This window comes from Gopherus evgoodei, chromosome 4 (assembly GCF_007399415.2).
Source record: "Gopherus evgoodei ecotype Sinaloan lineage chromosome 4, rGopEvg1_v1.p, whole genome shotgun sequence".
NCBI classification, from domain to species: domain Eukaryota; kingdom Metazoa; phylum Chordata; order Testudines; family Testudinidae; genus Gopherus; species Gopherus evgoodei.
This window is the reverse complement of record NC_044325.1, coordinates 59,279,177-59,307,050: the sequence shown is the minus strand read 5'-3', so window position 1 is coordinate 59,307,050 and position 27,874 is coordinate 59,279,177. Positions and strand designations below refer to the sequence as shown.

General features: G+C 43.4%; 1 protein-coding gene and 1 pseudogene across 1 annotated transcript in view; one reads left to right on the top strand and one right to left on the bottom strand.

Moving 5' to 3' along the window:
* SPRED1 (sprouty related EVH1 domain containing 1) overlaps nt 1–27,874 on the bottom strand; it is a 114,423-nt gene that overhangs the window by 38,713 nt on the left and 47,836 nt on the right. The window contains exon 2 of the mRNA XM_030559393.1: nt 18,058–18,232. Within this exon, the coding sequence (XP_030415253.1) occupies nt 18,058–18,232 (175 nt within the window). The remainder of the gene's footprint in view (nt 1–18,057; nt 18,233–27,874) is intronic.
* On the top strand, nt 11,028–11,390 carry LOC115650043 (annotated as a pseudogene).

Below are 27,874 nucleotides of genomic sequence, written 5' to 3'. Positions count from 1 at the left end.
TTCATTTTTAATAATATATCACCAAGTCCATTTGTATTATTTTTGTGTCTTATGTTGTTCAAAATGTCTCCCAATCTGGAACCAAAATTATGTTGTTTACACTCGAATCCACAACGAAAGATGTGAAGTACAGGAACACTGATTCTGGCAGTACCTGACTGGACATCTGCTCCCAGCTGTGTTAATTTAAACACTAGGAGATAAAATTAAATGAAGGGTGGGAAAAAAATCAGTGCTTTAATTTTGATGCTAACATGTGAGGGAAGTCTATTTTGAGACAAAACATCCTTTACAGTAGCATTAACCACCTTTTGCAGAAAACTAGCATTTTTGGATGGCAAGAATGCTTATACAGGATACATTAGCACTGAGTCAACCTCCAGGCTGCCTATAAATTATAATGCTACTCATAAATCCAGACTATCACCTGATCAAAAGAAAGGGGTTTTGGTGTCATCCCCGCCCCCCTTTGTTAAACTGTTTTATGGAATATCTGTTTTTTATAGCACTCAATATATTTCTCTATGTGAAATACATATAGGTCCCTCACCCAGTTTAGACACTAGGATAAAGTCTAAGTTGCAAGCCCATTGCCAAATATCCAAATTACTCCTGATACCCTATGTTAACCCAAAGGCCCTGTTTTCCCCATCTGCAGCACAGAACAGAAGAATCTCTCACTTGCTCTTAAAGTTCCCCAAAAGAAGCACAATGTCAAGAATGCCTCCCTCATTTTCTTAAGCCCACAGATAACTGTCTGTGCTAAAGAAAAGTAGTTGGGGATTTTCAGGAATTCCACCTCCATGAAGTGCTTAGAGATCTTTAGATGAAAAGAGTTATACAAACTTGTTAGGAATTATGTTTATATGGACCCATGGAGAATCTGCTTTTTTCAGCACGCGTCCCTGAAACACCAGCAGATTTCTGGTTCGAATGAAGCAACATTACTCCATTTCTATAGTGTCTGGTCTTGCCCATCAAGAGTTTGAACTGTCTTTCGGCATTAAGTTATGCCAGTTTTGCCAACACTCTGCAATTACCCTCATCTTTCTTGCTGGGTGGTATGAAGGCCAATGGCAATACATGTAGGTGGTACAGGTAGATATCCTTGATCTCTGGCAGATTTCGTGGCTGGAATAAATCAAGTAGGTACAATCTGGTCCCACATCTAAAACGGTACTTAAGACTGTCACCCAAGATTTGAAATTTTCCTTAAAAAGTTCCCAATTCAATATAATGCCATGATATAATTTTCCAAAATAGGTAGAATAAAAGATTTCATCCTGGAGAAGGGAACTGTAGAGAAAAGCTCTTTCAGTAATGGGTAGCATGCTATTTCTCTGGATTAAAGAATCAAGCTTCCTTGTACTTCCTTACAAATATCTTGGATTCTTCCATTCTTAAAGTGTTTACTAACTGCTCATCTGTCTTAATGCAATAGTCATTCTGGAGAGACATACAATATTGTGCCACATCCAACAGGATATCTATTTAGGTCCCTGCATATTCTGTGGTTGAAGAATTTTCCCTGATCCATACAATGCTGCTAAATCATGCCGTAGAATCTAAATTTTCCTTAAAATAGCTACCACCCATGTTTCTGAAGACAACTCGGGAAACATGAACCAAGTTTATATCAATGCAATTTAGTCTTCCCAAGCCTGCAGATATCCTGAAACAGTGCTGATTTGTGAACTGGCCTGCTAATAATAAAATGATTAACTCAAGCCTAAATAAGACAATCTAAATATCAATACTTATTTTCTCTACTGTGCTTTTCCCACAATCCTGAATTGCCTATTCTGATGTTTTCTAGGGGCACTCAGGGTTATGAGGCAGCTCACTATCACCTACCCATAGTATAAGGACTGTGTCTACAGGGGTCAGCTCCCTGACTCCATCAAGAAGCCCCTAGGTCACACATTTACAGATGTCATGCGGCTAACAAAGGTTCCAGCTTCCCCACCGCCTACTCCTAACCCTGTGTTATGCATGTCAATTTAAAAAACAAAAAAACCAATCATCTGTGGTATACTAAAATATGAAGATGTGGGCATAGTCCATAAACTCGGTTTAACAGGGGCTACTGTTTTGATTATTCATTTTGATACTGAATAAAAACCCTCTACTTGAATACTCAGTTGAAGCTGATGCAGAATTCTGTTTCATATACCATAATCCAAGGACCTCACTCTCAGAAGTTAGGTTCCATTTGCCATATCATACATATAATTTTGCATCTATGTGCTATAATGAATTTTTTTTTAAAGATAGAACTATTAATTTGAATTTTCTGTATAACTTTTTTGTTTTAAAAGGATGATTTATTAACCTACCATACCAAAAGCTAAATACTTAAACTTTCAGATAAGATATACATAATTGTTTCCATGATTCTGGCCAGAAAAAATGTCATTTTACTACCATCAGCTATTGTTATCAGTCTCTAATTCTGCATCACATAATACTTATTATATTTCTCTAGTAGAACGTGTGCATATATATTCAAGAGACAACATACAAGTGTACATGTGTAAGTGTGCCGTGAAAAGAAATTATTGCTTGCTAAATTATCATGCATCCCAACTAGCTTAGATTTTCAACCTGAATTAACATTTCATTGGTTTGAATGCCATAATCTCATAACAGTTACAGCAGAAAACCTATAGACTTCATCAGAACACTCAATGGACAAAACACTAAAAGGTTATAAAAATAAAACTATTATACCTTTTACAAATACAAACAGAATATTACTTCTGTGTAGTGCAAGTCAGAACCATTTTATATAAGGAGTATATACAGTCTCAAAGTAACAAGGTTTAGACCCCAGAAGCAGAATATTAGCAGAGATTAATAAATTCTTAAGTACAGTAACAAAGGGATGTGGTTTTCTTTTCTATCATTATAAAAAGCAATGTTCATTTTGTGTGTCTTTGTTAATCGCCATTCTCAAAACTTTGCTTAAATTGGCAAAGGTGTTCAAGGCAATTTTTGACCTGGATAAGCAAGTCTAGCCTGAAATACAAGTTACAAATTCACACTTTCAAACACTTAAATTTATTGAACACAAGATTAACATTCAAGATACCTGTACTACTACGCAGAAAAAAATTTCTGTAAGTATAAAAAGACTTTTTATAGTATGCCTCAGAACTGAAAGCTTACTTATATGGAGATATACCTATCTCATACAACTGGAAGGGATCTTGAAAGGTTATCGAGTCCAGCTCCCTGCCTTCGCTAGCAGGACCAAGTACTGATTTTGCCCCAGAACCCAAGGTGGATCCCTCAAGGACTGAGCTCATAATGCTGGGTTTAGCAGGCCAATGCTCAAACCACTGAGCTATCCCTCTCCCCCCCCACCCCGCCCCCATTCTGCTTTGAACATCTTTGCCAATTTAAGCAAAGTTTTGAGAATGGCAATTACCAAAGACACACAATTAGCTTCTATCAGGAAGCTAATTAAGAAAGTTACACAATCTAATTGGCTTCCAGTTGTGCTTCTAACAAAGTAAATCATTATACATAAGTAGATACTGTCTCATAATATATCACAAAGGGCTCAACCCTGCAAACACATATGCATGTAATTTTACTTGTATGGAGTAGTCTGACTGAAATCAATAGGATAAATGAAACCTTCTATCTAATCTCAAAAAAATCACTAAAATGTGGGAAAGAAAGCAAGAAAAGCAGAGAGGTTTTACTTTTTTGGGAAGCTGTGTAGGCACATGTAAGAGAATAAATGGTGACCCACTATGCTATTACAGCAATCTACCTACAATCATGGGCTATAATTATATGCAAAAGAAAAATACTTAGGTTTGCCAGAGTGAGGTCACCTTGGTCAAATGTGGCTATAACCAATGCTAGGAAACCTTCTGCTGTGTTGCACCAGTAACTGCCACAATTGGCAGGGCATACTTCGTAGGATTATGCAACTACGGTCTTGTTTAAAATGTGCATTAGACCTTGCTATAACTAGTTAATAATTTCTAAGGACTAGAGAGTCAGACACCTTTATTCACGCTGAGCACCTTAGTCCTTGAGTAGCCCAACTGATTTCAAGATGCTCCCAATTCATGAGACTTCTTTGGGTGGGGTGTAATTGTCTATAGTGCATTTATACAACCCCATGTAAAGAAAGGCTTATGGTTTGAAGACTGACGCCACCTATGGGAGTCTCCCAAGGAGAACAGAGGAAGGAGAAATCCTGTGCCTGTCTCCATCCTTCTGTTTAGAGGACTAAGGCCTTCTACAGATTGAGATTATAAGGAGGAAGATGACAGGGCGCTAAATCCTCTTCTTGAGGCACATGAAATGGGAGTACCCTGTTTGGAATCCACACTTTGTTTCAACCTCCTTCAACTCTGCAGAAAATGCAAAAAAGTTGCTCTAGAAGAAAGTCCAGATAGAAGGAAAGTGTTTCCATTTGCTTTTCACATGGATTGTGTTGGAGGAGGAGAGAGATGTTTTTGTGGAGGAGTGGAGGGAAACAGCAACTCCTGAAGCAAGCCTCCTTCTCTCGGCTCACGAGAAGGAGATCTGAGGTTTGAAAATTTTCTAGACAGAAAAATTAAACCCTTGAGGGAAGGCACCCCCTCATGACTCTGAATTTTGGGCATAGCCTTCTCTTGTCCTGTGGAGACAAACATTCCCCTTATGGCGCCACTCTGTTTTGCTTCCCCTTTAGAGTATCTCTCCAGACAGAGTTAAAAAATGGCTGACTCCTTGCCTGCAGATTTGTATTTGTGAGAAAAGCCCCACTGGGGGGTAAGGTCATGAAGGAAGATTCTGCTGTTCCACCCAAGAAAAAAATATAGCCTAAGAGTTTAGGCAGACTGTGGAGGGGCTTAAAACAAGGCACACAGACTGTGCCCAAAGTGGGAGGTTTAAGCCATTTGATTCCCCTATCATGCGTTACTGACACCTACTCTGGATGCTCAGAGTAGCGCTCCCTCTATGTCATTTTGGAAGTTGGAAATCTACTCTGTATTTGGTGGTGACACTGTGAACATCAGGTTAGGCATCTTAGAGCAAGACTTGCTCTGGTTCTTCAAAGGCAAATTAGCCACAACCACTCAAGGGGCAGAAGGGCTTGCTGGAGGCAACATCTTGTCTGAGACAATGTATGCTCTATTCTGCAATGAGGAGGGGACTGAGACAAACTCCAGGGTGAAAGCTAGGGAGGGACCCAGTTCCTGACCACACAAGACACAAACCTCTGAGTCCATCCAGATCCTGAGGGGTGAAGACAAGTTACTACAGACTTGTGACTTGCTCTTATGAGTTTACCTGCCACGTGACAGTGAGCAGAGTACACTAGTGGCTGAATTTACGGAGAGAGAATAGGGGCCACCCTTGTTCCTGTGAAGGACTCCTCTAGAAGCACAGCTACCATTAGTTTAGAAATTCATTTTGTTGCTTTAGCTGATTTGGCTCTGCAGCTCGTGCACCAAATCTGTCTTCTGACAGCTGCAGAAGCAGAATAAAAATTGGCTGAGCCTTCAGGGGTTGGGCTACTTCCCTTCCTGTAAGTCAGGATAGATAAATATCCGTGATTTCTATGTATATGATTCTAGTTCTTCATTTTCTTCTCTTAATTTGGGATTTTTTTTTACTTGTTTATTTAGTTTCTTAATTGGTACCAGATTTTTAGAATTTATGTAGTTTTTTAACCTTCACATTTAAATAAAATGCCCAGGTTTGCTGAGAAAGACAAGTCCATTGCCTCATTAAAATCTTTACTATGATAACATTAACTCAAAAGATGAAACAGGTAAGCAAGTGGCTTGTGCTATGTTTGCAACTGACACCATATGCCAATATCTTGAACTTCTAGCAGTCAAGAAAGCTGAAATACTTTGACCAAACCATACTCCTTCAGGGTTTGCAGCATATAGTCAATGGGACTTGTGCTCTTAAAAGCACATGAATATCCTACCTTTAAGTGTCTAACTCCGGGATAGGAGCCTAACATTAGCCTTCTATTTTTGAAAATTTCGGGCTATGAAAGAAAAACTTCAGACTAACTGTTAATGTACTGGAAGACTAAATAACTTTTCATTGCTAACACCAAGGCAATTTTGTTTTGAAAAGCTCTCAATAAAAATACAATCATAGTTTATGATGCTGAAAACACTTATGCACATGCTTGACTTTAAGCACAGGCTTAGTCTCATTGAAGTCAACTGATCTATTCAAGTAAGCAGCATTAATTGTCTGCCTTAGCATTTGGAAGACTAGGGCCTTACTTTTCAATATTTTTTTTCTCTTTAGTGGTTTTGTAGCAGTCAAGTAAGATATCCCACTATAGTAGCATTTTTAAAAATTATAAATGGTGGTTTTTAAAAAGTGTTATTATACACTATTCTCAAGTTGCAATAGAACTAATTTTCAAATTAGGTTCACAAAAGCCTCAAACTCATCTAAATTGCTCCACCCTGTAACAGAATGCTGAAGACTCATTCAAAGTTCTCTCACACTAGTGTCGACAGATATGTTTACTAGCTATTTACAATAAACCCTGTAAAAGAAAAACATTTCCTATTTGTAATACTGTTTTCCCACAGTTGTGTTTGCTCCTTGTTACTAGAAGAAATAGAAGCATTTATTTTCTGAAGAACATTTAGTATGAAAAGATAACAAAAAACCATGTAATTTATCTAGTAAGAGTAACAAGATAAATCAAACTTTGGACACACAATCCAATATCCTGCTTAAAAAAAAAATTCATTTTAGCATAATTAAACAAACTGTAATAAAAGGAAGTTACTCACCTTGTGCAGTAACAACGGTTCTTCAAGATGTGTCCCCCTATGGGTGCTCCACTCTAGGTGTATGTGCACCCCTGTACCTCTAACTGGAGATTTTTGCTAGCAGTGTCTGTTGAGCCTGTGCATGTGCTCTCCCTCCCTCGTGCTCTGCCTCGAGTATCTAACACTGTGCTGGCGAACCCCCCCCCCCCCACACACACTTCCTTCTCCACCACAGATTCCTATAGAGAATTCTGAAGTAGAGGGGAAGAGGGCAGGTTGTGGAGCACCCACAGGGGGACACATCTTGAAGAACCATCGTTACTGCACAAAGTGAGAGACTTCCTCTTCTTTGTGTCCCTATGGGTGCTCCACTGTAGGGACTCCTGAGCAGAACCCACCACTGGAGGCTGGAATGGAGTCTGTTACTACAGAGAGTACTGTGGAGTCGAAGACAGCATCGGGGGCCACATAATGTTCTACAAAAGTATGGGTAGAGGCCCAATTTATTGTTCTACAGATTACTGAGATAGGGATATCTTTAGAGAATGTGACCAAGATAGAAATTGACCTTGTGGAGTGCATATGGACTCTGGATGGAAGCAGACTGAGCCCTTGATAACAGTGATTAATGCAACCAGAGACCCATTTGGATAGTCTTAGATGATATCACAGAGCTTTCAGATCTTTCTGTGGATGAAAGGAGGAATTTGGGTGATTTCCTCAAGTCCTTAGTCCTGTCCAAGTAGAATGCTAGTGTCCTTCTAACATCTAGCATATGCAGAATCATTGCCACAATGTGGTTCTAAGGAAAAAAAAACAGAGAGCTGAATCTGTTGATTCATATGGAAAGTGCAGAGAAAGTAGGGAGAAAATTGGGATATGGCCTTAGAGTTACTTTGTCTTTAAAATAGGCCGTGAATGCTGGGTGTGCCATCAGGGCCACTATTTCTCCTATGTGCCTAGCTGAGGTGATGGCAATTAGAAATGCTGTCTTCATGGACAGGTGTAAGAGAGAGCAAGTTGCCATGAACTCAAAGGAAGGTCTAGTCAAAGCCCTGAGAACTAGGTTCAGATCCCAGGCTGGAGCAGGTGGTATCACAGGCAGGAAGAGATTCCCAATGCCCTTAAGGAATCTAAGTGTCAGCAGGTGAGCAAACACTGAGAATCTGTCTACCTGGCCATGAAACGCTGTTTTCACCATGAGATGTACCTTAAGAGAGCTGAGTGAGAGTTTTGACCTCTTGAGGTCTAAAATGTAATGTAAAATCAGAAGGAGGGAAGATGAGGTTGGGTCTATGTGTTTAGAATGACAACAAACTTGGAATAATTTCCATTTTGTAAGTAAATATGTCAAGCGGTCAATTTTTGGCTGTGTAGCAACACGTCTTTCCGCTCATTAGAGCATTCTGCCTCTAACCTTTGGAACTAAGAAGGAGCCAAGCCTGGAGGCAGAGGACCACTGTTTTGAGAGAAAGCAGGTGAGGAATGGGCCAAAGAGGAACAGGAGGGCATATTGCCATCTGTGTCAGGTAAGGGAGCCAGACTTGTCACGACCAGGAAGGGCAATCAGAATAACTCTCACTTTGTCTTGTTGACTTTTCAACGAGACCTTGGATAGAAGAGGGAACTGGGAAAAGGCACACAAGAGGGCCCTGTCCCATGGGAGGATAAGGGCATCTCCCAGTGAATGTTTCCCCAGGCTGGCCCTGGAGCAATAATGAGGACATTTCTTGTTCCAGTAAGTAGCGAAGAGATCCATAGTCAGGGTTCCCCAAAGAGCAAATATATCTTGAAGCACTTCTGAATTCAGTAACCATTCATGGTTGTCACAAAAATTCCAGTAGACTTGTTGGCTGTCAAGTTCTGTATTGCTGGTAGACAGACAGCTGAGATGAGCACATTGTGATGGATGGACCAATTCCAAAGTTCGAGTGCTTCCTTGCAGAGTGATATGGAAGGTCACTTCTGTGGAAGACCATTTGCCCTGAACCTTGTGGTTGTGTAGGTGAGCTCCCCAGTCTGTAAGGGAGGCATCCATCCCAGGGTGGTGAATCTGTGTAGTGGGAGGAATGCTCTCGCTTGTACTGCATCAAGGTTGGTGCTGATAAATTCCAGTCACTGTACCAGGGTTAGTGTGCAGCTACAATGAAGAGAACCTTGAAGAATACCTTACGCGGAGCAGTCTGTACTGATAATGATCCTGCCCCGAAGGTAAACCATAGGAAATCTCCTGTATGATGGTTGTACTGAGATATGGAAGTAGACATCCTATAGGTCGAGGGCTGGAAATCAATCTCCCTGCTCTAGAGCTGGAGCAACGTCTGTGCCTTCCCATACTGTTTAATGCCCATAGATCTAGAATGGGCCTCTAACCTCTGTTCTCCTAGGGAATCAGGAAATAATGAGTGTAAAACCCCTTGCTCCTGAGTTGCACTGGGACTGGTTCAATGGCCCCTAGGCATAACAAATGATATATTTCCTGATGAAGTAGACTCTCATGAGAAGGGTCCACATGAAGGGGGACAGGGCAGGGTTGGAATGGGGGCCACGATGAGGGACCAGGAAAATGAACACCTCCTGGTTGCTGTCAGACTCATCACTGGGGAAGGGTGGTGCCGTCTGGGGTATTGACAGTACATGGCCTGATGCCAAGAATGATTCTGGGTGCCAGGATTTGCTCAGTACTGGGGCCCCGGTACCGAGTAATGGGGATTGCAGTTCTTCCCCTACCATCACATTTCCAGGGTACCAGAGCTCATGCAGTACCCTGGGCTCACTCAATACCGCAAAGGAGTGTCCATGGTACTTTGTCGGTACAGATGGTTGAGAAGGTGCAGAGCACTTCCTAGATGAGAGTTTTGTTGCACCTGGTACAGAAAGTTTTGTTGGCGCCACTCTTTTAGAGATGGTACGGTGTCTTTCCCTGGGTACTGGGGCCACAGGTCTCCAGGGTACTAGAACCTATGTGGTACCATGGGCTCACTTGGTACCACAGAGGAGTGTCTGTGGAATGTTGCTGGTACCGATGGTTGGGAAGGTGAAGAGCACTCCCTAGATGGGAGTTTTGTCGCACCAGATACCAAAGGTTTTCTCCTGTGTTGCTCTTTTTGAGATGGTACAGTAATTGTCTGTCTCCTCAGGAAGCGGTACCATTGCTCAGTGCCTGACTGCCTGAGCCCCTGGCTTCTCCAAGTCGTGCAGCTGGTGCCACAGAGCTCATAGCACAGGCCCCCTTCTGGGTACCAGGCTTCAGTTTTGTTGTTGCTGTGAGTACCGAGGTGAACGAGGCCCTGGGGAGCCCCTCTGGCTGGCCAACTATTCAGAGCCCATGTGTTTCTGGAGCCGTCGGTACTGAGGTGGCCACACTGGGGAACCCCTCCAGCTGGCCAATGACTCAGAGCCCTTTTTATGAGCCTTTACAGGAAGAGTCTGCTCTATCCCCTTTCAAATTAAAAACTCCACGGATGATCCAGGGTCAGCACTAGAGTCTCCTGGAGACTGAAGTATCTTCTCCATAAGGAGGAGTTTTAACTTCAGCTCCCAGTTCCTGCGAGACAGCTGTTTTAGCTGTGGCAGGTGAAGCACTTCTGTGAGGCTCTCCCAGGCACCAGACATAGTGTGGGTGTCTGGCCATTACAGGAATCAACTCCTTGCAGGAGAGGTGCCTCTGGAGCAGGGAGAACCAGGCATGCCCCTGAGCAGGGGGCTAGCAGTGGGGAATGCAGAAAAAGGTCTTCTTTACTTCTCTTCTTTCCCCCCTTTTTCGTTTAAACTGAAAAAAACTTAAGAGTCTACTAAATGCCTGGGGGTAGGTGGTGGGGATGCTCTCAGACAGTGCAGGAAAGGAAGTTTTTTCTCTCTCTCTCTCTCCCGTTAATTTTTCCTTTAATCCCAAAGGAGTATATATAAAAAAGGAAACACTAACTGTCACGGAGTGTGGGGGAGAAAAGGTCCTGCACCCCCGGCTTCCTGCGATTCACCATGACTCTCAGCCAGTAAAACAGAAGGTTTATTTAGATGACAGGAACACAGTCCAAGAAGGTCTTGCAGGTACAGACAACAGGATTCCCTCAGTAAGGTCCATCTTGAAGGGTGGGGGAGGAGGGGAGAGCAGGGAGGCCAGAGCCCCGTTGGGAGGCCAGAGCTCCCCTCCATTTCCCCAGCCAGCTCCAAACTGAAACTCCCTCCAGCCCTCTCACTGTCCCTCCCCCCGGCTCCTCCTCGAGCCTTTTTTCCGTTTCTGGGGCAGAGGTGTTACCTGGCCTCCAACGCCATGGATACGAGCCGCGTGCAGCCCATCAAACTGGCCCGGGTCCCCAAGGTGCTGGGCCGGACGGGCTCGCAGGGCCAGTGCACCCAGGTTCGGGTTGAATTCATGGACGACACCAGCAGATCCATCATCCGGAACGTAACGGGGCCTGTCCGTGAGGGGGATGTCCTGACGTTGCTGGAATCTGAGCGTGCAGCAAGGCGATTACGCTGATCTGCATGCTGCAGCTCGATAGCAAGCCCGATGCCACTACCATTTCTGATTTTCTGCAAGGAAGAGGCGACAGTTCATACCTACTCCACTTGTCTTGGTGAAGAGGAATGTTGTTTCAGAGACTAAAATAAAGGAATTTTTTCCAGTAAAAACAAAACAACACAAAAACAAACAAAAAAAAACCAAAAAAAAAAACAAAAGAACTCCCCTCCTGAGTTCTCATGTTACGTGCTCAGGTATCTTCCCTGAAGGCAAGTCTCCGATCCCCAATGCAGACAGTCCCAGCAAAACTTCCCCCGCAACCTTCCAGGTCAATACTCCCCACTCAGTATTCAAAGAACACATCATCAAGAACATTCCCAGTTCCTCACGCTAACTATTAAGGAAAACAAAAGAAAACAAAAACTACTTACTTATGCTAATGGCGCAGATAAGGAAGGGATGATTGCTCGCTCTGTTGGAGGCCAAAGGCAGCTGAGTGCTAGATAGCCTTGAGGCAGACCACAAGGGAGGGAAAGCACATGCCCGAGCTCAAGGGACACTGCTAGTAAAACCTCTGATTAGAGACGCAGGGGAACACATATACCTAGTGTAGAGCACCCATAGGAACACTACTCAAAGAAGAAGGAACAGTTCTATGTATTTTAGCATGCAAGCTTATGGTTTAGCTGCTTTTGAATTTAATTAGCATTCTGGCACAAGTATGCATACTGTTCTCCCTGGTTTTCTGAGCCTGTATTGCTGGCATTCTGAGCAGCTTATGGGAGTTTATATGAATGCTGTTTACAAAATACAGTGTTTAGTAAATACATTGATGTTGCAACATTAGTCATCTATAATTCATTCAGTACAAAAATCTGGGTTATTGTGGTACAAATAGTGCATCAAGCCTTGATTCAGGAACCAATCCCCCCTTCATACCATTGATTCCTATGGGAAAAGCGGTTTTGATTTACGTTTTGACTTACAACGCAAGTCTTAGCAATGAATTGTGTCGTAAGTCCGAGGACTCCCTGTAATAAAAGGAGGAAGTGTGTAATTATGTCAAGGGTATTTTGTGAGACAACATTACATTCCAACAGAGATCTACACAAACTGAGTAAAGTTGTTCAATGGCAAGCCTCCTTTTCCCTCTCTTAAATTAAATCAATATCCTTGTTACCACCACTGTGACTTCCTTCCTAAACTACTATAACGCAGTCTGTCAATAACATGCAACATTTTAGAGAGACTGCACTGAGTTTCTTAAATTGACCCTTCACATGTAATTCTGAAGGCTCCACATAGGATCCAGCTAACGTTTGTTCATCACTAATCTTTAACTTCTAGAGCAGGGGTTAGCAATCTTTCAGACGTGGGGTGCCGAGTCTTCATTTATTCACTCTAATTTAAGGTTTCGCGTGCTGGTAATACATTTTAACGTTTTTAGAAGGTCTCTCTCTACATACAATAGTTTATAGACATATAAAGTAAACAAGTTTCTTAAAACGTTTGAGAATCTTCATTTAAAATTAAACTAAAATGCAGATCTTATCAGTTTAGTGCAGTGGTTCTTAACCTGGGGTGCATGCAACCCCTGGGGCCAGGTCGGTGCACGGATAATTTGTGCCCTAGACAAGACTTCCACCTTGCGCCCCCTTGCACATCGGTTCATTGAGGTGCAAATCCCAACGAGCCTTTACAGACCCCAGGGGCCAGCCGTGCCCAGGGGCTGCTCCCCAGACCAGGTTCCCCCCTCCTCGCCCCCTGAACTCCCTTGGAGGGTGCACAGCCCCTCTCCCCCTCCGCGAGCCCTCTCCATCCCACCCCGGTGGCCCTCGCCCTGACTCCACTCACTGGCTTTGCCGGGCTTGGGCCACTGCAGCAGCTCGGCAGGGAGGAGCAAGGCACTGGAGAGCCAGAGCGCCCTGCTTGCAGCAGCAGCGAGCCCCAGCCATGGAGGAGCCGGCGTGGTGCAGGGGGGCAGCAACCTTGCAAAGGCGGCGGCAGCACCCCTAGCGGGAAGCAGCTGCACCCCCCCATCCCTCCTGCCTAGGCTGCAGCCCGGCACACCCCCAGGGGCTCCTGCAGGCTGCAATGGATGTATGTGGGTGCTAGTCCCTATGCGCCCCCAACTCCCCGCTCACCTAGGGTTACCATATTTCAACAATCAAAAAAGAGGGGAGAGCCCTGCCCTAGCCCCGCCCCCATCAACTTCCTCTCACTTCCCACCCTGACTGCCCCCGTCAGAACCCCCAACATCCCCTGCTTCTGGTCCCCTGACTGCCCCCTCCTGGGACCCCTGCCTCTTAACTGCTCCCCAGAACCCCACCCCATACCTAAGCTCCCTGCTCCTTGTCCCCTGACTGCCCCCTCCTGAGGACACCCCCCAGGACCTTACCCCCTACCTGTCCCCTGACTGCCTCAACCCTTATCCACACCCTCACCCCCAGACAGACGCCTGGGACTCCCACGTCCCATCCCCTGACAGGACCCCCAGAACTCCCGACCTATCCAATCCTCCCACTGCTCCCTTATCATGCCCATGCTGGCCAGACGCTGGCTCCACGTGGAGGCAAAACAGGCTGCTGCGCGCACAGCCTCTCCCTCGCAGAGTGCGGAAGGCAGCTGGAGGCGGGAAGCTGCGGGAGGGGTGGCAGCGGCTCACACTTTGTGTCATAGTGGTCTCTACAGGCTCTATTGTGGAGGAAGACAGAAACTTTCTCCATTCCTTTGACTTTAACAGTTGTAGTGTCCAACTTTCTTGGCTTAAGGACACAGTTCTGTTTCCTTCCAGAGCACTAGCAAACAACTTGATAGGGATAACACAACCAAATCTGAACAGAGTTGAGATTTAAAAAAAGCACAAACTTCCTGTCCATTTGCAGAAAAGAGAAGAGAATGGGCCAAGACTTACATGCTTGAACATAGAATTTACAATAAGATCATTCAAACTAGCAACTACACAAGTTTTAACAATGTAGGAAGGATGGTAATCTAACAGCTCTTAGCATCATCCATTTGTTCCTTGACTAAGGGTATGTCTACACTGCAAGTAAGCCTGTGCTTGAGCCCGGGTTGAAGTCTACCCCCCGCATTTCCATTGTAATTACACTAACCCAGGACCCTGCAGATCAACTAAAGCCACTACCCAGGGTCTGAGGCCTGTTGCTTTGCAGTATTGAGGCCGCCCCACTTGACTGGGATTCTGGAAGTCAGCTGGAAGTATCTCACAATTGTATGGAGATACTTCTTTAGTCCTCCTCTATCCCAACAATCTAAAATCCAACCTATTGAAAACAGAAGCCCCCCTCCCCCGCCCCTTTGCGAAGAGCAGCAGCTCAAGTCAGCATTAACTCATTCTCTTCTGATCACTGATCTAAAAGCACACTATCAAAGAGCCTCGTGGCTTTGCAATGTAGAGCAAACTGATCGAGAGACTTTTCCTAAACAAGCTGCTTCCTGGTAAAGTGTAGGGAGGGCAGTCAAGTTTCCCAGTCCCAGGGCGAGAGTGGTCACATTTCCAGGGCACTAGGGACTCTGGGATATTATTACTTTGACTTGGGTCTGTGCATTGCAATATGGACGCCAGAGCACTAGGTTCAAGCACACGTTAGAAAAAAAGTCTTAAAATATGGTTAAAATACAACTGAGATGCTCAAGCCCAGAGTCACCTAACGAGAGTCAGCTGACTCAAGCCCCACTAACCCTGGGCTTACCTTGCAGTGTAGATATACCTTAAAAGGCTGTCTTACAGCTTGCTGTAGTCCCTCTGATGAAATATCATTGTCTGAGGATGTCCCCACCTACCCTAGCTACTAGCTGGATATGGGGTCGTTTCTTTTATCCTAACAGTTATCCTAAATCACCTGAGGTATCAGATCTTTCCTGTTGAGTCACTACATTAGCTTTTGGATTACAGCAGCTTTCCTCTGAAGTCAGGGACAACACAAATGTACAGCTTCCTTTTACTCTCTTACCAAACATCTATCCCCATAATTAGCTACACAGCAACTCCTTTTCCAAGCTGTATTGGTATCTGTATTTTACAGGAGTTTCTCACATTGTTTGCTCAGACTGCACTGGAAATAAACTTCTTGCCTGAATTTAGTTATCTTCCTCACTCTACTGGTATTCATTTAAAGAGGCTCCTTCCCTAGAACTTAAGTAACATCTAAGTACAGGTGTAGTCAGGTGTATGTCAGTGGTACAGAAAAAAATACATTATTGAAATTGGGGATGGGGGCATACACACACACCAAAAGTTGATTGTTCTGAATGTGTATGAGATTCCAGAAAACTAGATAAAGGGTCTGCCCTCCAGGACCAGAGCATGCTCATGCCAAATGCAAAACCTCACTATCTTCTCAGTGAACTAGATACCAAATAGATCACATAAAGCAGAAACCAAAAACTTTGGTCCAAAAAATCCCGAACAACCACCACCACCACCACCTAATTTAATTTCCAACCCCTCACCTCACATCAGCTTGGTAAATTTGCCCATTTTTTACTTTTGCAATGGGCTTAACAAGTTCTAAAGGTTGTAGTTTGATGCTTGAGTAAATAATAAATTTTCAGTTTGAATACACAGTAATTAACCACTGAAATAGATTTCCAAGGGATGTGGTGAATTCTCTGTAATTTGGTGTACTGAATTCAGTATTAGATGGCTTTCTAGAACACATGCTTTGGTCCAATCACATGATGCTGGGTACGTTACAGGAAATGACCTGTACTATGCAGGAAATTCAATTATATGATCATAATGATACCATCTGGTCTAAAAATCTGTGTTCATACAACATGAAACTCCAGAAAACAACAACAACAAAACCCAAAGTAGTACTGAGCAAATATTTTCCTTTTTATATCCCTCCCACTAAATTCCCAAACAGGAACTAAAAGACCTTTTTGTGCTCTAGAACCAGAATAATGAGAAAGAAGGTCAGAGAAGATGTGTCTTGGGATTCCATGAGGAATTGCCCCAGTTTAGACAGCATAGCTGCTGGACATAGTACTAGCAAAGGAAGAGAAAAGTTTCAGACCTTCTATGTGAGGAACAAGTTTTGAGATGTCAGGACTTTGGAGGAGAAACTGTCTCAAATGGTAGCCTCTCTGGCTCATGAAACTGGGAGCAGAGGATAAAAAGGACTGTTCAAGCAGAGACTATGAAGGCTATGGCTGCTTGCAAAGCAAGAGAAAAGGATTCAAAGATCATTTTAGCAAGCTTTCCATTATCTGGTCTGCAAACAACTCTTTGGGGATGCTTCCTGCTCCAGTCACTTCAATGGAAATGTTTTGTGTTGAGAGAAGTACTGATTGAGATAAGAAAAAGAAGAGTCATTCCTGCAGTCTGAAGATAATTTAACTGACTTGTCTACATGAATACAGTATGGCTGGAATAGAAGGGAAAATCCATTTTCAAAGTTGAGTGGATCATTGATTTCACAATCTTTATCAGAGAATCTAAGATTTGGAACAACTGCTCCGATCTTCCTACACATTCTTAAGAGCTTCTTTAGATGAGATAGGCAATTTGTTACAGGTGAGTGAATAAGATTCACCAAGTTTGTCAACTTCAAATACTGGTACCTTTTCCTTTATGCTGAACTAGTCCAAGGATGATGGGGAAAGTTTGCCCTCTTCCACTGATGACTTGGGTGATCCATCAGCTCTTCTGAAGTCAAAGCTCACCAAGAAACTCCTTTTAACAGCTTTTCCCTTTCTGGTCATGTCATTCCCTTTTATCCAATCAAAAGAGCGTGTTGCAGAGAGGGATCTGGCTGACAGCCTAAGCATGTCACAGGTTGCATTGTGCAGGGGGAAAAAAGAGACAGTGCTACTCTGATGGAATTCAGCACCTTATTTGAATCTTAGAGTTTATGGAGGTCTAGTCAGAGACTGGTTAGGTCTAGGAAAAAAGGTTTGTGAGAAAAATCTAAACAATGTGGGATCACTAATACTCTCAGCTTCTGAGCCTGCTGGGTGCTGCACAGTGGGAGGAGGAAGAGGGTCCAAGGCTTTCAACAGGGTTTGGGAATCAACCACCAGTTGGCATGGGGACGGTGACAGCATCATAGGACCTCCTTCCTAGCCGCTGAGATAAAGGCAGAAAATTGATCAGTACTGGAGGAGCAGGTACTCACATGTAAGAATTAGCAACACAGATCTTTTATCCTAAAAGGAAACTGCACACTTCAAAAGAGTTTCATCTCTTACGTGTATGAAGAGTTCATAGCCCTGCAGTTCAGACTGTGTGGTTTTCAAGCAATGCAATGTTTTGTAGTATTTATTTTATCAGAGTCCAGACAGGTTATTTTCAAGCAATAACTATAGAAACTGCCTTACTCTAGGTGAAAAATTTGACCCAGAATAAAATGTTTATAGTTCAACATGGAATTCTCTCTGGACTTTTTTTTTTTTTTTTAAATGAACTTCAAGAATGTTGCATGCTTATACTTTTCTGCACTTCGCTGTCTTGACTGATTTTGCCAATGCACAAACAGAAAAAAAAAAAGGTTAGTTGGAAGCTTCCTCAGAAAGACAGAGGGGAGAAAAACTAATTGTTTGCCAAAAAGTGTATTTCTGAACTTCTGAAAGGCAACACTTAATATTAGAGATACAGGAAGAAAATTTAAAAAAAAGTCAAAAAATAAAATATGGTACTTGCTCTTTTAGGCATATGAATATTTAGATAGTGTAAAATCACGCAACAAAAAGTGGAAATGACTATGGCTAAGTTTAATTATTCTGTAGACCAACAACATGTAGGTGTTACTTTTAGGCTCTATCAAGTTATACATATGTTGTATTCATAATGTAATTTGTTACCGTTTTATCCCTGAGTCGTTCTCCATGGATAAGAAAATCAGCACAACTGTTCTCTTCTTGATGAATGGCTTTGAAGACTGTAACACAGCTTAGTCCACCCCCTCCAAGTGGTAACCATCCACCACTTGAGTCATCCCGGGTCATCACCACAGCTCGCACTCTTGCATAACTATTACTGAAAGAGATGCAACATGAACAAATTAGTTTTTCCATAAACACAAAATGGCTGAGCACCCAATCTTATCTGAAATACCACAACCACATTAATAAATAAAAATAAATGTCTGTTAAGTGCTTTCTGCTTTCCTAACAGTCAACTGAAAAGAGAGCAGATGCTACAACCTGGAAATCTGCCCAATATTAAACTAACTTTTAACATGCTTTTTATTTTAAATCTATATTTAAAAAATTGTTTTGTATGCCTCTCCTTTTCCTTGGGTGCTTTTGATATTTCTTGTTGTGGTAAATATCTGGTGATCAGAGACACTAGGAAAGAAATCTTACCAAGCAATATTAGCCTTCAATAAATATACAAATGGATTTAGAAGCCATATATTTAATGGTCTAACTATATCTAGGAAGCATCAGCTTCTGACTGAAGACTAATTATGAAGCGAGTCAGGTTTCCACTATCAGTTGTACAGAAAAGTAAACAAATGAGAAAGGGCTTGATCCTGCTCCCACTGAAATCAGCTTAGGGCCTGCTCCTAATCTAAGAAACCTGCTTTTTCCCCCGGCTTGTGTTACAAACTATATGTTTTCACCAGTTCCATAAGTTATGTTCTATAAGCAATAAATCAATCAATCAATCATATATACTACAGGGTCCTATGAATAAAGAAAATCTTAACTGACAATAGATATTTCTGCTGATTGAACTATGTAATTTTTATGAACACCTAAAACTACTTCTTGTACCGAAGTGGCATTTTTAAGAGATTTATTTTAGGACCATTTGCTCCCAACATCATCTTTTCTGTTTGATACATGATGGAATTTACTTCCAGTTTACATAGCTCTTTTGAAATACTGTAAAGCGGAGAAATCTAAAAATTGATTTAAAAAGTGTGCTATATTATTTCTTCAAAAGTCTCCGCCAACTTGGTTATTTTGTTTTTAAAAAATGGAAATGCTAGTTTGTGACCTCCAATTTGCAACTTGTTGTGTTTAAAGAAATTAAAGAGAGCACACGGTTTACCCAGGAACCTGTGTGATCATCCCCTTTGCACAATCATTTATGCACTTTATAAAAAAGCAATCCACTATTTTACAAGAAATGAGGACCATATGTTTGGCTTATACAGGGTTTCAGAAATCAAGTTTGCATAGTTATGCCACCTGAGTGATGTTATATGAACTATAAGCATTGAACTAGAAATTTACAAAAAGATATCTGTACAAGAGTACTATTTATAATCAAATGAAACTTTTTGGGATGTGGGAGAATATTTTATTTCACAAACTGTTCAAATTTAACACATTAGGAATTTCTGATATTCCATGCTTATCTTTTCAAAACCTTTTAACACACCAGAAGTCACTGTTGGGCTTTCTTGCTTTAACTTGTAATTCAAATAAATAAAATAAGCATTATGATGTAAATATCTAATGATCAAATACATAAAGTTGTGCAAATGGGGCTGTACAAACTGGAAAATGAAACAAAAGTACACAAGAACATTTTAGCCTAGGGGTGACAAATGAAATACAAGTTGTTCACTGAACCTGTGTCGTTCGTCACTAAAAATTGGTAGCTAAAGTAAACATTTGCTGTAGTTTGTGTAATGACACCGATGGGCACCATTTTAGCACCCTTATCAATTAGCGGCATCTCCTTCACCAGGGACATCCCAAAAAGCATCAAGGACGCACTGCCACGCACTCACTCATTCTTATAGTCCCAGAAGCAGCCAGATAACCAAGTATGAGTCTCAAACTTAATTTTTCACAGTGCAGTATTACTGCAAGTCTAATAATTGGTCTCAGACCTAGATTAAGAGAATTTCAGTTGTAAAGACAAGATCTTACAGTGTCTGCTTATATATTTAAAATCCATTTGCTTCAGACTTTCCCTTGTCACTGCTCCCTTGACAGCATATAAGCTGCTCCTTCTGAAGGAAATCAAGGATATCAGGGCTTCCCTGAGAATAAGGGAAAGAACATTCGCAATGCCACAATCTTGTCTGACAAAATATTACATTTCTGCTCTCTTTCACCAGGCCAACTTCAAATTTGATGTAAGAAAACTGAAGTTCACAAACCAGCAGAATACAGTACCTAGAGAGGTTTCAGAACTAAAGTTTAGTACTTTCCTTTGTACATTAACAGAAGTACTGCTACTTCCAACGTTACTAATTTATACTTTTACTATATCCCCAAATACAATTTACATAGATATAGAACTTCCCTTTGTTCAAGAGCTCTCCAAGTTACAGTAACACCATCTTCACATTTAACCTTATGCTTAATTGTATCATCTAATCAAGTATATTGAACTATGACAACATTTAAACCACAGACATTTTGAACAACTGTGAAATCCATTTATACAACTGATAAAGACCAATTAGTGCAAGATTCCAAAATAAAAATTCCCAACAGAAATAAAGATGGTACAGTATATTAACAACCCCTTCACTAAAATGATGAAAATTTCTCATCCAAAACATCAAAGGAATAAACTAGGGCTGTCAAATGATAAAAAAAAATTGTGATTAATCGCAGTTTTAATCACACTGTTAAACAATAACAGAACACCAAATTTAAATTCATTATAAAATATATTTGAAAATGTAGAAAAATATCCATAATAATAATAATAATAATAATAATAATAATAAATTGATTTCAATTACAACACAGAATTCAAAATGTATAGTATTCACTTAATTTTTGTTACAAATATTTGCACTGTAATAAAGATAAATAAATTGTATTTTTTTCAGTTTACCTTATACAAGTACTGTAGTGCAATCTCTTTATTGTGAAAGTATTATGTGGGGAAACGGGGGGTGGGGGCGAGGGAATTAGAGGTAGGACCCTATAAATGGAAACAAACTTGTCTTAGCAATTGGCTGAACAAGACGTAGGATTGAGTGGACTTGTAGGCACTAAAGTTTTACAGTGTTTTATTTTTGAGTACAGTTAACTAACAAAAGCAAATCTATATTTTTAAGTTGCACTGCAACAACCAAAAGGTTAATTTTTCAGTATCTTTTGCAAATACAGCAGAGATTGCTCTAACTTTCATGCCACTGGAGCTATTAGTCCCTAAAATCTCTAACACTTCACATGTTCATGTGCCCTAGAACTCAATCTACACTTGGGAATTTTAGGAACAAATTCCTGCTGGGTGCTATCCCTGGCTTCCGTAGGCAAGATTCCAAGATCTTTCAGAATTACCACCGAGTCAATTAAATCTATGACATGAGAGTTTTAAACAACTGTCAAAGGTTTAATTGGCATAGTGGTAAACAGAACTAGAAGTCTCTACTTAGTCTCAAGAGCTATCACAAACAGCTGAAAAGGGGTAGCAGCCTTACAAAGTCTTTTCTAAAACTCCCTAGGGTGACGCTAAAGTCAAAGATCAGTTTACATCAATTATGAACATACAAATTACACCTACAAGGACTTGATGCCCTTAGCAAGAAGAGAAGAATGCAGTTATCTGAGAGAACACCGAACTACAGTTTGTGAATGAAATAGAAAAGGTTATTCGAGAGTACCACTATACTCCTCTTGGCACTAGATTAAAAGCTACTAGTCTCACACAGAGTATCAGATCTGTAACCTATCTGCTGTATACCCAATAAACTGGAAACAAAATTTGTTTTAATATGGCACATCAGAAATTTATAAAATGTCTTGAGTTCTAACTGGATAAAAGGTCTGTGAGGTCTGATGGCAAAGTAGCATCCTTCATTAGCAGTATAAGATACTTCTGAAATTACATTTGAAACAAGATAGCAGGGAATAACTAGCATGTCAAATGTAACTATTAATGGGCAACAACAATGCAGATATAAACCCTGAAAGCCCAGCCTGATCAAAGCTTATAAAAAATGGTTCCCTACCTTTCGTAACTGTTGTTCTTCAAGATGTGTTGCTCATGTCCATTCCAAGTAGGGTGTGCACCATGTGCATGATCATCGGAAGGTTTTTCCCTAGCAGTAACCGTCGGGTCAGCTGTGAAGCTCCCTGGAGTGGCGACTTCATGGCTGGGTACATATGTCCTTGCCAACTAGGATGACCAGACAGCAAATGTGAAAAAATCGGGACGGGGGTGAGGGGTAATAGGAGCCTATATAAGAAAAAGACCCCAAAATCGAGAGACTGTCCCTATAAAATCAGGACATCTGGTCACCCTTCTGCCAACCCACCACCTCTTCAGTTCCTTCTTGCCAGATACTCCGACATAGAGAGGCGGATGGCTCTTAGAACAGATATGAGCAAACCCATCTCAAACAACAATTACGAAAAGTAGGGAACCATTTTTTCCCTCGAGTGTTTGCTCATGTCAATTCCAAGTAGGTGACTCCCAAGCAGTCCCCTGGAGGAGGGGTCGGAGTTCACCGAGTTGCAGACTGTAGCATAGCTCTACCAAATGCAGCATTGTCTCTAGCCTGCTGCATGATGGCGTAGTGCGACGTAAAGGTACGAAGAGATGACCATTTCACCTCCCTGAAGACATCCTGAATGCGGACCTGCTTCAGAAACGCTGCAGATGAAACTTGCATTCTCATGGAGTGCACCATCGATACTGGGGCTGGTATCTTTGTCAGGTTGTAGCACATGTTGATACAGGCCGTAATCCAAAAAGAGATTCATTGGGATGAGACTGGCAGTCCTTTCATTCTCTCAGCAATGGCAATGAAGAGTTGTGTCGACTTCCTGAACGGCTTTGTCCACTCAACATAAAAAGCCAGCACTGATCTAACATTCAGGGAATGGAGCCTGCATTCCCGGTCATTAGTATGTGGCTCTGGGAAGAACGCTGGTAAAAAAGATGTCCTGATTTACATGAAATAGTGAAACAACCTTAGGGACAAAGGCTGGGTGTGGCCACAATTGTACCTTGTCCTTATAAAATACTGTATACTGGAGGCTCAGCCATTAAAGCTTTGAGCTCAGACACTCTTCTGGCTGACGTTATAGCCACGAAAAACTCCACTTTACAAACAGAGATAAAGCAGAGAACATATTGCTAGAGGTTCGAAAGGAGGCCTCATGAGCCTTGAGAGGACCATGTTAAGGTCCCAAGGGGCACCAGTTGCCACACCTAGGGGTACAGTCTGTCTAGCCCTTTAAGGAAGCATCCAACTATGGAGTTAGCAAATACGAATGGCCCTACTGCGTGTAGGTGGAAAGCGGAAATAGCTGCCAGCTGCACCTGGATTGATGAGACTGCCAGCCTATGCTGCTTTAAGTAGAGTAAGTAGTCCAGTATAAAAGGGATTGAGGACTGCAGCGGAGGGGTGCCCTTCTGTGCAGACCAAATAGAGAACCTTTTCCACTTGACTAGATAAGTGGCTTTCTACTGCCAAGGAGAACTTCCCTAATCGAATCAGAGCACTGGTGCTCTAGAGGGTTTAGCCATGGATTTTCCAAGCAGTGAGGTGCCAAGACAGCAGGTTGGATTGCTGAAGGTGGCTGTGGTCCTGTGTGATAAAGTCTGGAATCAGGGGCAATGTCATGGGCATGTCCACCAAGAGGTTCAACAGCCTGGAGAACCAATATTGGCAGTGCCACGCTGGCACTATGAGAATCAGCAAAGCCTTGTCCTGCTGGACCTTGAGGAAGGACCTTGTGGATGAGAGGGAATTGCAGGCACACATACAGCAGGTGCCCCATTCGTGAGAGGATAAAGGTATACGTGATCGAACCAGGGCTGTGATTCAAGAAAGGGCAGACCTGCTGGCACGTCCTGTTGCTTCATGTCGTGAGATCCCTACCTCAGGAAGATACAGCTGATGACGCCTAGTCGGAGAGGTTTGGAAAAAGGTACTCCCACACAGACTGACTGTGAATCAAGCCACCACCGGAGGGACTCGAGAGCCCGAGGAGAAAGCATGACCAGACTGTCCTGATGGTCCAGGTTGGGCTGTATGCTTGGGCCAGCCACACATGGAAGGGATGGAGGCTGCAGCCTTGCGTGCTGCGTTGCGTGTTACGTAAGTGCACACTGCCAGATGCCTGAGTAATTTTAGGCAGTTTCTAGCAATTGTGGTGGGGACTCAGTGGAAACCTTTCATGATGGTCTCTGTGGCTAGAAAACGAGACTCAGACAGGAAGGCCTGGCCTGGGTGGAGTCCAGGAGGGCCCCAATGAATTCCGTTGTTTGAGTGGGACCCAGAGTTGAGTTTGCCACATTGAGGATGAGACAGAGATTGAGGAACGTTGTACGTACCAGACTCACAGGTTCCTCCACCGGTTAAGACCTGTAAGTTACTTTCACCCTGCGTGCCGCTGACCACAAATAGCAGAAATTGTCAGTGGGAAGAGATTATAGAGATATGGAAGTACGTGGAAGCCCTTCAAGTTAAGGGCGCGTATCAGTACCCGGATCCAGAGAGGTAATGATGGAGGCCAGAAAGACCATGCGGAACTTCAGTTTTTTTGTGAATTTGTTGAGGTTTCACAGGTCTAAAATGGGCCTGAGAACGTTTGGTCTTGGGGATTAAGAAGTAGCGGGAGTAGAATCCCCTGCCCCTAAACTCCAGAGGAACCTCCTTTATCGTCCCCAGCTGTAGGAGAGTTTGCACCTCCTGCTCTAGAAGTTGCTCGAAGGAGTGTCCCTGAAGTTACAGGGAGGGCAGGAGGAAACAGAATTGGAGAAAATATTGCAATTCTTCTGTGCTCAGGACCCAAATGGTCTGATTTTATTTGAGCCCAGACATGGTAGAAATGGGACAGACAGTTCACAAGGGAGGGGAAAGACCCAGGTATTGAACAAGTGCGTCTTGGGGCACACCTTCAAAAGTTTGGCTCTGAGCCTGAGGTCTGCTTAGCCAAGCCCTTCCCTTGGCTGGAGGAGGACTGAGATAAGCACCTCCTTCTGCCCCACTTCCTACTATAGTCCTGTTTAGGAGGGGCAGGGTAGAATCATTGGGCAGTCTGGGGCTTAAATGCCTTTCTTCGTGGGGCCGGTGTGTGCAGCCCCAAAGTCTTGAGGGTCACCCACAAGTCCTTAAGGTTATGCAGTCTTGAGTCTGTCTGTTCAGCAAAGACGCTGGAGCAGTCAAAGTGCAGGTCCTGAATTGTGTTCTGGAACTCATGCAGGAGCCCTGAGACCTGAGGCCAAGAGCTGCATCTCATAGCTATGGCCATGCTCATAGTATGGGTGGCCTAGTCAGCTCAGTCCAGGGCGGCCAGAAGAGAGATCCTGGCAACCACCTTTCCCTCCTCTAGAACTGGTCCAAACTCAGAGCAACAGTCAGCTGGGAGTAATTCCTGGAATATGGCCAGAGAGCTCCAGGAATTATAAGCATAGGGGCTCAGGACCACACGCTGATTCGCTAAGTGAAGCTGGACCCCATGGTGGAATACACTTTCTGACTGAAGAGGTCCAGCTTCTTAGCGTCCTTGGATTTGGGGGTAGGCCCCAGTTGCCCCAGTGCTCTTTGTGGTTCGCTACCTCCACCACCAGGTCCCCAGAGGTGCTCATATATCCCTTAGAAGGCACAAAGTATTCGCGTTCTGCACCTTTCGCTGTCAGTGGGACAGAGGTGGGTGTGTGACACAGAGCCTTGGTGGTATTCTGGATGGTTTTGATGAGGGGCAGAGCCACCCTCGAGGGCTCTTCAGGGGCCAGTATATACACCATGGGATCCGTATCCTCAGAGACCTCCTCTGCATGCAAGTTCAGGTTCTGGGCCACCCTCCTGAGCAGGTCTTGATGGGCCCTGGTGTCCATAGCAGGAAGAGTGGTGGAGGTGCCTGCTACCACTTCATCCAAGGAGGACAAGGACAACGTCCTTGGAGGCACGGGGTCCTTTTGCCCCTCCGGCTCAAGGGAATCCCCTTGCACCCCTTGAGAGGTGCAGGAAATGACACTAGCACCCAGCGCCGCAGCTGCTTCAGTGTGGACATCCTCATCAGCCTGGGCTTGTGCATTCCTATCCCAGAGAGGCTCTTGGGCTACAGACGTGGCCGATGGAGGGATTAGTGCCTCCGACACCACCGGCAGGGACCTGGAACCCGGACCCTAGACTTGGCGGTAGGCCGATGGTGTCCAGAAGGCCCACTGTGTCAGTCCCTGCCATTGTGGAGGCCAGGACATTACAGGCATTGGCTGCCCTTCATCTTGCCTAGGGCAGTACCGGGAGCGGTGCTAGCTCTGCCTGGAAGCATAGGAGTCCACCTCCGACTCTGAGGAGAAGTCCGAATCTGACCAGGGAGGTGCAGATCTTTTTTTCTTGTGTAACACCAGCGACTGTGAGCAGTGCCTTGCACTAGAGCTGGTCCTCGGTGCCAGGGAATGGCAGTGCCATAGCCCTTTAGATGAGCCCTTCCTCGGAGCTGGGGCTTCTCATACCAAGTTCGGCATGCTGAAGTGCCTGGCACTGGCTCAGATGCTGCCTGGGGAAGTTGGGGTTGAAGAGCCAACTCCATTAGAAGAAGCTTTAAGCAAAAGTCCCACTCCTTAGTTCTGGGCTTAAAACCCTTGCAGATTTTACACCTGTCAGACTGGTGTCCCTCTCTGAGACACTTTAGATAGTAATTGGGTGGGTCTCCTTTGGTATGGGCTTCAGGCAGGACCTGCACGGCTTGAAGTCCTGAGACTGAGGCATGCCCCAGTCCCCGGGATGGGAACAAAGCACTGTGTGTGTGGAGTAACCCCCAACTAAAACTTAACTAACTACTTATCACTCACTATAACTTTCAAACCATTTACAGAGAGAAAGGGAGCGTTCACTAAGGCCTTGGCTACACTCACACTTTACAGCGCTGCAACTGGGGTGTGAAAAAACACCCCCTTGAGCGCTGCAAGATACAGCGCTGTAAAGCGTCAGTGTAATCAGGGCAGCAGCGCTGGGAGCGCGGCTCCCAGCGCTGCACGCTACACCCATAAGGGATGTGGTTTACATGCAGCGCTGGGAGAGCTCTCTCCCAGCGCTGCCGCTCTGACTACACTCACACTTCAAAGCGCTGCCGTGGCAGTGCTCCCGCAGCGCTGCCGGGGCAGCGCTTTGCAATTCCAAATGTAGCCATACCCTCAGGAATCTCTTGCTAATGCAAGAGAGAGCTGCTCCAACCACTGCCACTGGCAGTAAGAAGGAACTAAAGAGGCAGTGGGTTGGCAGGGACCTATGTACACAGCCATGAAGGTGCCACTCCAGGAGGCTCCACAGCTGACCTGATGGGTACCACTAGGGAAAAATCTTTCGATGATCGTGCATGCAGCACGCACAAACCTACTTGGTATTGTCATGAGCAATTACTCAAAGAAGAATTTCAGTTAACATACACAACTAGAAATTTTAAAAAATGTTTGGTTTTGGATATTATGTAAATAGTTATATTATAGTAATGCCCCAAATTAGGGTTGTTGTCCTAATGTAATGGATGCTATACAAAAAAAAGATAGAAAAGATGCATCCCTGCCCTGATGAGCTGTTACGTTTTTTCGGTTCAGCAACTGATAGTTAAACTATTTGAAAATTACTATTACACTTTTTCCTTGAATGTGTGAAACAGATATCTATACCCTGTGAACTCTTTCAGATAAGAGACGCATCCTTACAGAACTGTGAAGTCAGCAGAATGGCCTTTTTTTTTTTTAACACTTTGTATATTTGTTTACAATCACTAGATCTGC